Consider the following 16,100-nt stretch of genomic DNA (forward strand, 5'->3'; position numbering starts at 1 on the left):
GTGACCAGTGAAGGGAGCAGATTCATATTCGAGTGCCGATAGAGACTCTAGACCTCACTCTGCTTTGTTTTCCCCTGCTCCTGTGGGGCTGCTGTTTCTGCTTCTCCAAATAACATAACAAATCTGGTCCCAGTGGGATTGAGCCAAGTGTAACCCGGAGTATACAAAGACATGCTGAGTCCGTTTTCCAGCAGCTTGTGTAACCGCTGAGTTTGTGAATATAACAGCAGTGAGCTGAGTGCATTACTGTCACACAGAACCTCATTAAAACTCACAAATGAAATGTTTGCAAACACATTTATTATAATGCAATTTGATGCAAGCACCAATGATGAATGACGCACTACTGATACAACTCTGTACAGTGATTTAACATCAGCACAATAATAATCACTTGTTTTCTTACACGGAACCATCACTGTCAGGATGTTGAAGAACTTAAACGTTTCCCTGATTGTGACATCAAAGCCTGATGTGCTTTTGAGGGTCACCTTGCGGTACACCACAGCACCATTTTTATTTAAAAAAACAAACAATTTGATCAACATGCATGATTGAATAGGTTTCATTTTGGGAAATTGCTTATTGACATTTCTGCTGGTAATATATCAAAGGTATTTTTATTATGACAGATTTTCATGCAAAATTGCAATAATTGTCAATGAATGAAAATATATTTATATATATAACCTGAAAGATAGGCACATTATGAAGGTCTGCTATAATCACAAGGCTCTTTATCCTTAGTCTCGCTGTTAGTCCTATTTATTTAGTCTATAGTATACTGACTTAACATATGTACAGATCATTCTTTTATTCACATATTCTTAGACAGCAATATTTGTTCAAACCTTAAAAATAAAGCTTGAACAGAATTCAAATTCTCTGACATTTACAGTAGCACAATGCAAATGGCTACCATTGTAACTGGTAGTAATTGTAAAGTGCATTTCAATCGTTTTAAAGTAAGGTGCTGAAAAATTATGTGTGTTACACAACAGAATACAATTTAAGATTTAAACTTCTTGCTGAAAAACTTGTATTCCACAATAATTCAAAGAGGAAAGAGTGGCAGGATTAATAACGATTAATGTATATTCCCACTACTGACAAAAAAGTAAAAACATAAACCAATGTTGGCGCTTCTCCTGGTAATACACTCTGCTTCCTCGAGTTATTGAAAAGCTTTTTGAAACTGATGTTAAGTCAGAAAGAGGTTTAACAATAGAAGGAAGGGACATATTTTCTGAAGACAAATGGGAAAGGCTTTCAAAATGGTTACAATTTAAAATGTTCACCCTCCCTGCATCATTTCCTGTTTGAATGACCTTTGTTTGTTAATATGCTGTTACATTTGAATTCATGAAAAAGTTCAGAACGTGTATTAACTTAGATTATCTAAAAATATAACCACTCTCTTCTTGGATTAACGGGAAAAATGTACCTCAAACTAGGAAATGATTTGCTTAACTTTGCCAGCATCTTTAAAACTTTAAAACACCTTATTTATTACATCTGTACAAAAACTGTTAAAACAAAGAATAGCAGAAAATAAATATAATATATAACCCCCTGCCTCTAAGTACATATTTCCAATACAGGTGTTCTCTGCAAGAAATTAAATATGCATATTTCCCAAAATGTATTCCATTTAAAACAAAAGGAATGGAAAGCAGCTACAAAACATGCTCTTGTTGCTTTTAAATCCACAATTCCCTCAGGACTTCTCAGCATGTGGGGGGGAGTGGTCTCGCTGAAAGAGCAGTTTCAAACCCTTCCTGAAGCGGTGGTCCCTGACGCTGTAGATGATGACGTTACAGCAACTGTTTCCTGCCAGGATCCAGAATGCAAAAAAGGAAAAGTTACACCAGGTGTATCCCACCACGTTCCCGAGCACAAACACCGCGATGGGAGAGAAGGATGCTGTGAAGGCGAATGTGAGTATGCTTATTGTCTTTGCGGCTTTAATGTCTGAAAAGGAGGGCCTGTGAGAGCACCCTCCCCCACCTCCTCCTCCTCCCGCTCCGTCACTCAGACTCCCCTCTGAGAGCAGTTTGCGTTTTTGGGAGTACCGTCTGATGCTCGTAAAAGACACAATGTTAACAGCTAATGTGCCGCCAAGCAGTGTGAAGTCAAATGCTGGGAATAACAGCAAAATGTAGGCATCGGGTGGCAGCTGGTTCCCGAACATCAGAGGGGTATAGTTGCACATACGACTGCACTCATTGTACTCCAAAATGAAGTTCCTGCTGAAGATGAGGGGTGCAAGAGCCAACAGGAAGCTGGCTGCCCAGGAGAGCAGGATGAGCAGTAGAGTTCTTCTCCGGGTCACCAGGACATCCTTGTGGAGAGGTCGTAGGATGGCCACACTTCGCTCCAGCGTCATGAGGAAGATAGTGCTGATGGAGACGAAGGTGCATCCAGCAAATACGGGGCCAATCAGCAGGCAGGGCTGCCAAGTGCTCACTAGTCCCCCGAGAGAAGAAGAGTTGTCCAGGAAAGTAGAACTACCCTGGTACCAAGAGGGAGGTGAGCTGGTCAACATGAGAGAGATCTCCGTGTAGACGCAGAAAGGGACCACCAGGACACCGACCATCATGTCTGCTATGGCCAGAGACACTGTCAGAGAGAGACAAAGAGGAAGAGGGCTAATAGGACATATTCAGATTACACATTTCCAGCTCTTTAAGTTAAAATGTCACTTTGTAATGGAAATCATCCAATGTTGGTATTCAAAAAGGTACTGCAATGAATTAGCTAGACCCTCTAAGGATTTAAACCTTACAAGGTCCTTGGTATTGGCACGATGATACATTCTTATTATTTACCAATATTGATATGAATAGTTATTTGAAATTCCATTATGCCATTTATACATTTTGAGAATGAATATTGAATTTCTACCAGAGGAAGGTATTGTGGAATGTATAAGCGTATCCACATTGCGTTGGTTTGTTCTAATTATTTTTGAAAAAAACACAATAAAAACATCTACCTTTCAGGTATCCCTGAGGTGTTCGGGACTGCCTCGTTTGCACAAAGACAGTTAGGGTGACCACATTTCCAACCACAATGGCAAAGGCCAGGGTAACCATGAACACCACTGCCAAGGTACGATTAACATATCCACAGCAGCAGAGGGTGCAGAGTGGAGCCAGTGACTCTCCTGAGCCGAGAGTATCCTGCCCCGCTGCACTCAGGTTGAAGGGAGAGTCTGAGGCCTGCAGCTGAGCGGCTGTATTCCCGGGAACACTGACGTTGTAAAGCAGCGCAGTCATGGCCCGGGTTAGACTGGTCTTACCCCTGTGATGTGTAGCTGGTAGGGCCACTCAGGAGACCATGTCCTTGACTGGGAAACTATACTGGGGAAAAGAAAGACAAATATCTGGAGGCAGTTAAATTGTCTGCCCAAATGACGATCCAGTATTGTTCTAGGCATCGCTTGTCATTAATTAGCATGTGAAACAAGTGAACCATACTTTTATGGCAAACGTTCACTTGCTTATTGACATTCAACACACCATCAAACATGCAGGTTACATCAGGCTTTACTGTTGAAACTGTTGAACACAGTTGTGTGCACACCCACTTTAAAAAAAAAGTTGGCCTATTTAAAATCACCCTGCGTAAAACAACACCTTCAAAGAGCCTTCCCTCACACAGTCATTCATTCTAAAGTCATATCTAAAATTAATAAACTGGACATTGCAAGTTAGCAAAAATCCACCTGAGCACATTTAGAGTACAAAAGCCTACAAGTTATCACCAGGCCAATGTTTTTGGCTCTGATCCAGCTGTCCAGTATTGATTGCTGAAAGATACAAAGCATTCGTACAGTACATCATCAATAAACAATAACATATCGATCCTGAATACTGTTCTGTACAGAAAATTACAAAAAAAGATATACATTTCACACGATCCAACCCTAAGTGCAGACATTTCCTGACATGTGTTTCAGGGTGGAACATGTCAGCACATTTAGCTTTTAAAAGTATTAAATTACAGTTAACACTTTGATCTGCCCTCTACAATGGGTTTCAGCGACACAAATCTGCATATACAGTAGAGGATTTCATATTCAATCCTTTTAAATGCATGGATAGTTTTTAGCATTGGCTTTTAGAAAAACATATCCCTTGAAGCTCGTCATTCATTTGAATAAACTACTTGTACAGATCCTTGCTTATGATTTTTGAATCTGTATAATCTACACATCAATGATACAAAAAGATTACATTTAGAGGCTCTTGGCTTTAGAATTTTTGAAAGCCAAACGTTATCAGGATACACAGAGGAATATGTGAGTTTCTTTTCATTTATTAATCTAACATGGCTGTTTTTCAATATAATGCTAAATAAATGATAAAATATTTCATATATTCATCAATCATGTTTTAAGGCAAGGTGTTTATAGTGCAGTTCATCTTACAAATGATTTAGATAAACAACAACATGTCCTCAGATTAAACCGTCACTGTGCAAAAAAAACCACACATAAATGTTGATATTATATTCAAGATTTCCAAACAGCGTACTGACAGTGCTTGTTCTACTTGTGTGTTGTGTTAACATGCTGTTCTTGTGCCCTACTATAGTTAGAAGCACCTCAATGCTAATCCAAGAAGAGACTTTTAGTTCAGAAACCAAACGTCTTTCTCAGATGACAACTAAATACACACATCCTTCAATCATTTAAGTGATTCACTGAGCAGGAGAGCAGCAAGGCACAGACATCCAAGAAGAAAAAGGTAACAGGGGTTGACATATTCAGAGCAAAACTATTTCAGGTTCTCACCCTGGCTTTTGGCGCAGGAACATTCAAAGAAATATCACAGCTGTGAGACTCTAAATCCTACAAGACGTGTGAGTTAGCCTCAGTTTAATGAGGTTGTCAATAAGCAGAAAAGACACTTGTGGGAATATGGCCTGTGCCCAGCATAATGTTCAGGATTCAATCAAGACTCAGAACTTGACATGGCCCACAACTCATTAACATATGATTGATTTCTTTGAATTTGAATATCAGTCTTTCCTCTTCAAATGACCTTCATAGAGACTGGTGGAAAAAGACACTTGGGAATTATTGCTACAGACTACCAATTCATATGATGTACTAATAGTTTTATGTATAGAGAGTAATACATTCGACAAACCTTTCCTGTTTTTCTTTAATATTATATTCATATGCAGTAATATGAGAGCATATTAAATGAAATGGATACATATGTACTATTTTTCAACCAATATTATTATTAGTCGCGATTTCCAAACATGTCTCCTAGAAATGATATGTATGTACTAAATTATTTTCACGAGTATGTTGTTCAGAGGCAGGTTAATATTCTCAAGTTACAGTTCGATCATAGTCAATATCTTATGGTCTTCCAAATAAGCAAATCTCATGGATCTGCGTAAAATAAGGAGCTGTGTTTGTGCTTCAGGTGAGAACACAGCTTGGGCACTGTGTCGTAGGACTACCCGATAACTGTATTGATAACACTGTCAGTAGCGTCTCAACTGTTGTATCTAGGCTTGTATTCACCTGGTCATTCAGAGAGGACACATGAAAGGATGTGTCTTTCCGCAACACAGTTTGTTGTTGCCCAATAGGCAGTGACATCTGTATCCGTGTCCTTTACCAAGCAATCTGATCAAGCATGCTTAACTAAAGGCACAGCAGGGGCTCCTTGTGAATTAACCCTTGATTGATGTTGAGAATGGCCTCACGTCCTCACTACATACTGCCCTGCTGTATGTGAAGGAATAATAGAAATTGCAAAATGAATAACTTTTCAGAACTTACAAAACACCAAAGGAAAGTATTGAAATTATAATCCTAGGCCTTGAACTCCGGAGGCACATTAATTAAGGTGATGTTAATTAAGTTTGGGGTCAATCCAACGCCACAGATGTCTCGCTCCTCTTCTCTTCTAATCCTAATGTAGGACTATTTTAGGGTCTGGGATAAATAGTGCTGTTACCACCAATCACAGATGTAGACAGAACCATGTTTTTGAACATGTCTCGGAGATCACAAACAGAAATATGTATGAGAATGCATTCCTGAAACATGTTATCAGTATAAGCACATTGCATAAAAATTAGGAGAAGTCATAAAGTAACCACTTAATGAACAATGTTAGGTATGTTCTTCACTTAAAGAGGTTGAAAAAATAAATGTGCTGATTTGATTGGCTTTGTGTCTCAAACCAACACTTCATCTTTACTTCTTAAATTATTCCAAAGTTCTTTCAAGAGGCTGTGGATTGCAGCACTTTAAGCATATGCTTCAAGGGCCATACTGTGCAGAGAACAAATTGTTCATTTTAATATTCAGATTTTGTTGCCTGATTCTGGGTTTAGAAAAAGTATCCTCTATGATTTCATTTAGTGAAGTTTGTTGCTGTTTGGTCAGATTGGAAGCAAACCTGTCATCCTTATTTTCCACTCACTGAACATTAGTGTATACTTAGCAAGTAGCTGAATTTACAATGATAACATTTCAAATCTCCATTCCAAGATTTACAAGGGAGCATTTCCATTGTTATATAAAATAAGTTTCAAATATTAAAGAACTGAAGTATAAAATCCAATTCCCTTTGAAATAGTGAGAGGAGTGGGAGAGAACGATGAAATATGTTCAGGTGAATGACAGCAGATCGATTTAGCTTTGTGGAGTGGATTGCATCTGACTTGTTCAGATTCATACAAAAGTCAAGATGCTGTGTGAATAGGAATGTTATGAAGTAAATAATTAAATGGTGATCTACTTATTTCAGAATTTCTGGCTTGATTGTATTTTAATTATTTTTGGAGCAAAGCATTTCAGTAATTCCTTTCATCTTAATTTCACCGGTGAAAAAACAACAAAAGTTAATGCACTTTCGGATGAAGAGGGGATGAACTTTATTATTGTGCGGTTTTCCTTTACTTTGAGTGAAGACGACAGGCAGAGATCTTCCCTGTGGCAACACTTCAGGCGTAGTTAGAAAGACATCTGAGAGCTAAGATACAAAGACACACACACACACACACACACACACACACACACACACACACACACACACACACACACACACACACACACACACACACACACACACACAGACAATCAGTATGCTTCACATTGAGAGATCTACCTTTGTGTTGTGTGAGGTGACAAAGAAATACCACACATTGCCTATCATTTGTGTATTTTTGTAATAAAAACATTTCAAAATTATACATCTAGAATACTTGCTGATTTTAATGTACATGCATGAATCTTCATCAGAACTTGTAATCACTGATACTAAAAAAGTACTAACATCACTTTAACAATCAATGGTTCAGCAGCAAGAAATAAGTTATTGATTTATAAAGCTTCCCATAACTTTTGGCACATAATTCCCATAATGCTTTGGGAGTTGTAAACAGGAAGTACAACATTTTTCATGTGGTCGGTTAATTAGCAGAGCCCCGTCCCCGTCCCCGTCCTGTATTTGTTTTTAAATTGGCAAACTGGTTCCTTTTAAATAGTTGCGGTTCGAAATGTATCGATGTTTGTTCAGAAATACTATCACTGCATTACTTTAATACTAAAAAGGGATATGTTTCAAGGTCTGGATTTATAAAAAAGCGTATTTTCCCTAATGACCTCTAAAATGATTTATGGACTATTCTGCTCCAAAGACGTGATATGATATCCTCGGAAAATGTGAGTCACACTAAATGTAAAGTATTTGTATCGTGTCTATGTGTTAACGGTTATATTATAACAGGCACTAAAGGTGCAGCCTATTAGTTCATCGTTTTCAAGGTGTTTCATAAACATTATTATATACAGTAGGTGTGCAATCATGAGACCCACTTAGATGTTGTATTTTTTTTTGGTTTTCAAAACAAATGTGATGGAGTGTAACAGGGGTTGGTTTCTTTTAATTCAGGAGCACACTTAGGACTAAACTAAATTGAGGAATTATGTATTGATTGGAATAATTGACCTTTACACAACATCGAAGGACAACATGTGACCAGAAATCTAACAGTGAGTGGGATTTGTTTTCTCTTCTTGCAGGGACTTGGGAAGGGGGGGTGCTTAGGGGGCTGCAGCACCCCCATCTGTTGGCGGAGAGTTGTAACTGCAACGCCAAAAAGTTCACTAAACAAATCAATACAAAAGTTTTATTTTGAGTTACTATTTTTGAGTTAGCATTTTGGTGTAAGCAGTCTATAAAAAGCTTCACTATATAAAAGAAAGTGATAATGCGGTGTGCTTTCTCTGTTGCTCTGCTATAGAAAAGAAGCTCGTCAGTGCAGACAAGATCAGGGATGGGAGTTTTGTGAAAGAGGGGGTTTAACCACTGGCGAAAGGCAGGGGAAACATCTCTCACAAGCTGTTGCTAAAGACCAAATGACTGAATTTAAAATGACGTTATTATACAGGGCCGCCCCTCCCTATACGCAGATCACGCAGACCCCTCGCGGGTGGGGCCTCATTTTGTGGAGGGAGCCTCCTCTGAAGCGCAAACGCGGCGCACCTATAGTGTAGCCCGCCACAATTTCGCCGCTGCAAGGCTCCACTAGCACCCGCTCCCCCCCCCCCCCCCCCCCCCCCCGCCCCACAGCACCCGCACCCCCAACTCTGACTGATTTCCCGTGTCCCTGTCTTCTTGTTGTTGTTTTCTCCCTCATGTTTACATTTCAGGATTAATATATACAGGACTGTCTCAGAAAATTAGAATATTGTGATAAAGTTCTTTATTTTCTGTAATGCAATTAAAAAAACAAAAATGTCATACATTCTGGATTCATTACAAATCAACTGAAATATTGCAAGCCTTTTATTATTTTAATATTGCTGATTATGGCATACAGCTTAAGAAAACTCAAATATCCTATCTCTAAATATTAGAATATCATGAAAAAGTATACTAGTAGGGTGTTCAACGAATCACTTGAATCGTCTAATTAACTCGAAACACCTGCAAGGGTTTCCTGAGCCTTGAAAAACACTCAGCTTGGTTCAGTAAACTAAATCACAAGTATGGGGAAGACTGCTGATCTGACTGCTGTCCAGAGGACGACCGTCATTGACACCCTCCATCAGGAGGGTAAGACACAAAAAGAAATTTCTCAAAGAGCAAGCTGTTCACAGAGTGCAGTTTCAAAGCACATCCACAAAAAGTCTGTTGGAAGGGGGAAATGTGGCAGGAAACGCTGCACAACCAAGAGAGAGAGATGACCGCAGCCTTAACAGCATTGTGAAGAAGAGTCGCTTCCAGAATTTGGGGGAGCTTCAAAGACAGTGGACTGAAGCTGGAGTCCAGGTATCAAAAGTCACTGTTCACAGACGTGTCCGGGAAATGGGCTACAATAGCCGTATTCCCATGGTCAAGCCACTTCTGAACTCAAGACAACGGAAGAGGCGTCTGACTTGGGCTAAGGAAAAGAAGCACTGGACAGTTGCACAGTGGTCCAAAGTCCTCTTTTCAGACGAAAGCAAGTTTTGTATTTCATTTGGAAGTCAAGGCGCCAGAGTCTGGAGAAAGGCTGGAGAGGAGCAAAATCCAAGTTGCTTGAAATCCAGTGTGAAGTTCCCACAGTCAGCGATGGTTTGGGGAGCCATGTCAGCTGCTGGTGTTGGTCCACTGTGTTTCATCAAGCCCAGAGTAAATGCAGCTGTGTACCAAGAGATTTTAGAGCACTACATGAAGTCTGCTGAAAAGCTCTATGGAGATGAGGAATTCATTTTCCAGCATGATCTAGCACCTGCCCACAGTGCCAAAACCACCAGTAACTGGTGTACTGACCATGGCATTACTGTCCTCGATTGGCCTGCAAATTCCCCTGACCTGAACCCCATAGAGAATATGTGGGGTATTGTGAAGAAGAAGCTGAAAGACACCAGACCCAACAATGCTAATGAGCTAAAGGCCGCTATTGAAGCATCCTGGGCATCCATAACACCTCAGCAATGCCACAGGCTGATTGCCTCCATGCCACGCCGCATTGATGCAGTAATCCGTGCAAAAGGATTCCCAACCAAGTACTGAGTGCATTAATGGACATTTTCAAATGTTTGATTGTGTTTTGCTGTTATAAATCTTTTGTTTTTACTTGGTCTGAGGAACTATTCTAATTTTTTGAGATAGGATTTTTGAGTTTTCTTAAGCTGTATGCCATAATCAGCAATATTAAAATAATAAAAGGCTTGCAATATTTCAGTTGATTTGTAATGAATCCAGAATGTATGACATTTTTGTTTTTTTAATTGCATTACAGAAAATAAAGAACTTTATCACAATATTCTAATTTTCTGAGACAGTCCTGTAAATGTGTTCCAAAGCCTGATAGAGCTTATTCCTCTGCCACAGAGCACCAATGTTGTCCAGAAATAAACAGTCAGTTTATTTATATTGCACATTTAAAAACATTTCAGTCTTTTGACTCAAATGTGTTTTCTAGTTGGACGGCCGTGCATCCCCATAATTACACTCACTACTGTGGTGCTGTTAATGCGCAGAGGGCACATAATGTGAATTATTCCACAGCTACAAATAGTACCCGGCAAATTCACTGTTTACTTCTGTTTTAGTAACACCCATTTACTGTAGGAAATGACCTCTGGAAAACTAAATGAAAATGTCTATTTGTGACCTAAACTTAAACATGCCCAATTTGAAGAGGAGAAGTATTAGCCTTGTCATTTGCAACAAAATACACCTTGTTCAATCTTGCATAATGCACCCTGTCGTTTTCTTAAGCTGAACATAGCACATTATTGGTTGCTCTCAAATAGTTTTTTGTGCTTACAAATCTCATATTAGAAGACAATGGAGAGGGAGGCAAAACAAAGTTCCAATTAAGGTTATAAGATAAAGCACTAAATACATTTTGAGTTGATGATGGGACTATCTTCTTCTGGTGACCATGAAAGGTAATCCATTACATAGGAATCAAGATATTTTATTAACATGAAAAGGTGTCAACCACATGGAACTCATCCATCGAGTACGTCCCTGATAAAGAGATATTTGTCTAATAAAGAGAATAATGGATCATAGAAATCCATTAGGTTATTGTCAAGAAATGTTACTCTATACCACAAATGTCAAAGTCAAGTTGGTGGTAGAGGAACAGTCAGGGGATCATAAATAACTTCACTGTATGTCAAGTCAAATCATGCAATAGTTATTGAGATATTTTTGTCTGAAGACTGAATTTAGACTGATTAAACTTAAGACCAGCCATGCAAGCACAACTGAGCAAAACCAGTTATCAGCTCTAACTCATATTGCTAAATACACATCCATTAACCACATTAGATCACATGAGTTTGAATAATATTGAACAGTGCTCCCTTAATGTCCAGTGTGTCGTTGTTCTCTTGAGACCATTGTGCTGCAATAGCTGCATGAGGGTGTAGGTTGTTCATGTATGCACTTAATTCCCTTTGACAGGGCTTTGTCCCTCAGTGAAGGGTCAGGCATAAGCAGGGAGGCCAGGGGGCTCGGTCGGGGGCTGTCAGGTCCCGTCGCCCCGTGCACACAAGGGTCATTTCTAGTAATGATGGACAGGATGGTTCAGTGACGCCTGAGGCTGTCTGCCACAGCACACGAGCAGAAAGACAACGTTCTGTTGAAATCTGTCATTCTGTCTGTGTTTGTTCCCTTGTGTTTGTCAGGGAATTGCCCAAGCAATGCATCATGACACACACAAACAAATATACGCACACATAACAAGTATTACTCTTTAGTTTTAATATGTTTCCTCTCAACTGGAGTTTAACTTTATCCCTCACTGAAGATAAAAAATAACATGAACAACTGTCCTACAAAGTATTTTATTGTTGAAGACACACCGCCTCACAGTCTAAGTCTAATATTTGATTCCCATTTAAAAAACTAAATGTATTATAATAAACTATTGTCACGTTTTGTTATTATATAATAATAATAGTAAAATGAATGATAATATAATTAATTTGAATGCAAGGACCATTGTTCCTGCCTGGTGTCTCAAACTGTCCATTGTACCCAGTGTTATTTTCATAGCTGCTCACTAATTTAAAAATACTTTCAGTTTTAGTGTGTTTCTAAGTCCCTTAAATCACACATTGTTAACCCTCATGGCCTAACCTTTCATCTTCTCCCTTTGTCCTTACATCTAAAGTATGAACCCATTAAGTATCTTATTAATAACCTGTGTGAAGAGCTTTAAGATAAAACAAATAACTTGCATATTGTGATCTACCAAATTGATCAGATTAATGTTAAATTGATTTCTGAAACCTTATCATACGTGTGTGTGTGTGTGTGTGTGTGTGTGTGTGTGTGTGTGTGTGTGTGTGTGTGTGTGTGTGTGTGTGTGTGTGTGTGTGTGTGTGTGTGTGTGTGTGTGTCATTTATATCCTGTTGTTGACTCCCAGTCTAAATTACACACTGCATGCAGCAGCTGCTGCATGCCTGAGCGATCAGACACAGAGCAGGAATCCGCGTGGCAGTTTCATCCTCAGTTATAATTACTTTTTAACAGATTTTCTAAGTTTAAAATAATAATTTTGAACGTCCTTCAGAAATCTTTCTTTGTGTAAGATATTTTTCTTTGTGTAAGATATTTTTGGGGTTAAACAAGAAACATGCTGCTCTTGTTTAAGAAAGCAGCCGAAATGTTTCTTGGTGTGTCATAATGTAAACAATGACTGCAACAATTCAAATGGACAGAAGTGTGTGTATCTTTGTGCTTAAGGGCATGCATGTATGAGCCAGTCAATGCATGCGTATATCAAGAGAGAACAAATGGCAAAAAACGTTTCCAATTATTTCATATTAACAGTTACTATGTGATTAACAAGCTCCTGGGATTTCTGGATTACTTTGCCATCTAAATGTGTCTATTATGGAAGCATTGATCAGTCACTTAAGGATATACCTACATGTATTTAATCGACTGGCAGTAGGCTGATTAAATGTATTAGTCTCATAGATCTTCGTTTGTTGTCTTTGGCGGCACCTATGGCCATAGGTGTTAATTGCAGATCTAATTTCCCAGACATTCAAATAGTGAAGTTGCTTTTTCCCCCGGGACTGTAACACACACAGTTCAGTAATGCTGCAAATGCCAGAACTTTCATCACTGGACTATTTCCTCAATCTCTATTGTATTACCTCATACTTTTATGAATAGTGACTTAAAATGTATTATTTAATTACAATTGTAGAGATTTACTGTACTTTGACAAGTGCTTTGGTCACCATAAAGCAATAATATAAAACCTTTTAATCCAAATATGTACATAACTTGTCGGTTTTTAAAATGAAACATTGCAAGTTGCAAATACCTTCCAAGAGCACAGTTAAGCATCCTAGGCAAAGTAATTATTCATATGCAAACACATAATGTGAGCTCAGCCTCACACATCTTCAATCAACGCTCAAAGCTTTCCAAAAAGAGGTTATCTCCCTTAGGGGATTCATTATACAAAACAGCAGTCCTATGATAACATACATGCACAAACAAATATGGGATAATCTTACCGGCATTTATGCTACTATGGATCACAGAGCAGTTGTGCAGACTGAGGTTGAGAACAGGAGAACAATCCACTATGAAAGTGCTGACTAGGAAGAAGTTAAATCCAGTTAAAAATCCTCCTGTGAAGAAGGAAGTGGAGCTGTAGTCCTCATCATTCATTCAAGCACACAGTCCGTCACACATTCCAGCTCTTTGTCCCTGCGATTCAGCCTCTCCTCCTCCGCCTCTCGTTCTGTGGAGCGCTAAACATCAAGTCCCCACTCCACTGCTCCCCCCCCCTCCTCGTCCGCTGAAAGGCTTACAGCAGTCCTTATCACATGCACACGCTCTTCCTTCTAGAGCTTCAAGGTAAATCCACAGCAGCTCCTTTCTCAATCTTTAATCCCACATTCGTCCTCTGACGTGCCTCCCCCCTCTTTATCTTGTTTCATTTTTCATATCTGACATGTTAGACTCTTATTGTATTCAATGAACTGTTCACTTTGTCCCCAAGCTCATTTTGGCATATATTTATTTCATTTGCTGTACACCTTTATTCTTTGTACGTTTCACATGGTCGACCTGATGACAATGCACTCTTGGATGTTGTTGCCTTGGATTCTCGGATAGCTTGTATACTAAAACTCTCCAATAATGAGAATTGAACTGTTTTGGACGGGGTAAAATACATCCATCCTCTCTTTGATATTCATCCAGCTTTGCCCCCGATGGCTTTGGTCCTTGTGAGCATCTTTAATCATGTCTGGCACACGGGTCACATCCCATACTCTTTCTTCCCCCGGGAGAGCAGACACTGCAGCATTAAGTAAGACCCCTGCCCTCAGGTATGGTTTGAAACACTGTATTTGATCCTCAAGGGATTTCAACTCGGCCAAATAAAACATATGTTGTATAGTAAGGGTCATGATGTACAGTATGTCTGATATTGCTTTACAGCAGGATATAACCAGGCTGCTGGTCAACTACATACAGGGTGCCTGTAGCCTGAGAGACTGGCTTAATGCTACAGCATGTAACAAAGGAACATCTTCATAGCCTGCTGTCAAAACTAATGGGTAAAGATCTGTTAAAAAATGCATGCTAAAAATGAAGCAACACGAGGCAGCATTTATCCTGATGAAGTCTCTCTGAGGTGACGGTCGCTGTTTCATATTTCATGTGGACAGGAACTTATTTTCCTCTTTGAAATACCTTCCTCAAGGATTCACTTTTTAGATTAAAGCCAACATCTTATTGGAATCTTATTTGAATGCAGTACCCTGGTTGGGGACTAAGATGCTCACCATGAATGATGAGTCTGGCTAATTTTAAATGAGACCTGGTGGTAATGCTAGAGGAGAATTCTGACGCAGACATCTAAGCAGCATCCTCCTGGGTCTGAAATGTGAATACAGTCAGGAAATGTTTTAAACATGTATTCTTTCAAAGGGCCAGCACTGGTTCAATAGAAGTTCTGAGAAAATGACCCTACTTCTGACTGATTTCTTCTCAGTAAACATTTTCTTCAATGCAACATGATATTTATTTAATAAATGATAGGCCCAATTACAGTAAAATTGAAAAATAAGCAGCGCATTCAACTTGTAGGTTCTTCCGTTTTGGCTTTTGTCCATGTTTTCATCTTAGGACTTTTTGCATTGTGTTTTCAGTTCATAAAAAGTTCATTTCTCTCTCCTAAAAACGTCCTTGCAGCCTTCAACTGCCATGTTGCTTCTGGTTACAAAAATTAAACTTGAGGCTTAAAAAGATAGTCCACAAACCAAAAACCGACAGAAACCTTGACTACATCCACTTGTTATGAGTCACAATAATTCATCCTCTCCAAGTAAAAGGCTGTCTAAGTTTTCATGACAATCCATCTTGTAGTTTTCCAACAAATTGACCAAGAAAAAGATGAATTAAACAAAAAATATATTAAAAGATGTATGCAAAACGTTCATACTATATCATACATATAATCTCAGTGGTCTCTATTTACAGAAAAACATTATTATTTTTGGCTCTGTATTCCAGCGCAGTGGATTTAAAATGAAACTGCGATTATGAGACCGAAGGGCTGTGTTTCAGAGGAGAGAAGCGCTTTCTAAACGAACTGCTCTCTGTCTGATCTAGTAAAGAGTGCACTTGCCTCAGGTTAGTGAATACTGATTTAGTAACACTGCTACCATGAAATGTCTTCATTTAAAATCAGATTTTCAAGATTTTCATATTCAATTATATGCTAAAACTGATTAAATTAAACTTACTTTCAATTCCAACACATGAACCTCAAGTCTATCTTCAAACCTCTGATCTCAACTACAAATCTGACACGCTTGCAAAAGCTATCACTGTGACCAAAAAATATCAAAATAAAATGAAGGAAAAAAAATGGTTTAATGTTTATTGTGCCTTATTCCGAATACCCTGACGTGTGCATATAGGTATCTGATGGGAACACTTGTCTTTGATGAATGTTGATGGTAAACGTTGTATAATGATTCAAAGCATTGTAATTGCGAAATGAATCAAGGCAGCAAATTATCAAAGGAAATCTTATTTGTTTAAACTGATTATAAACTACTATAACCTCTCTATGACCT

At 38.8% G+C, this 16,100-nt stretch overlaps 1 protein-coding gene across 2 annotated transcripts; it reads right to left on the reverse strand.

Moving 5' to 3' along the window:
* Window positions 1-230: 230 nt before the first annotated feature.
* LOC307028776 (beta-2 adrenergic receptor) lies at window positions 231-14,073 on the reverse strand. Of its 2 annotated transcripts, XM_079664072.1 has the most exons (4): window positions 13,521-14,073; window positions 6,935-7,007; window positions 2,996-3,362; window positions 231-2,619 (listed from the first exon to the last, which is right to left on the reverse strand). In XM_079664072.1, exons 3-4 carry the CDS (start codon window positions 3,276-3,278, stop codon window positions 1,718-1,720), a joined length of 1,185 nt encoding a protein of 394 aa, XP_079520198.1. In that variant the 5' UTR covers window positions 3,279-3,362; window positions 6,935-7,007; window positions 13,521-14,073; the 3' UTR covers window positions 231-1,717. The 2 variants fall into 2 exon arrangements, with proteins under 2 accessions (XP_079520198.1, XP_079520197.1); XM_079664071.1 differs by lacking the exons at window positions 6,935-7,007; window positions 13,521-14,073 and having other exon boundaries at window positions 2,996-4,592.
* Window positions 14,074-16,100: the final 2,027 nt, after the last annotated feature.

Source organism: Notothenia rossii, assembly GCF_949606895.1.
Source record: "Notothenia rossii genome assembly, chromosome: 2".
Classification (NCBI taxonomy): Eukaryota; Metazoa; Chordata; class Actinopteri; order Perciformes; family Nototheniidae; genus Notothenia; species Notothenia rossii.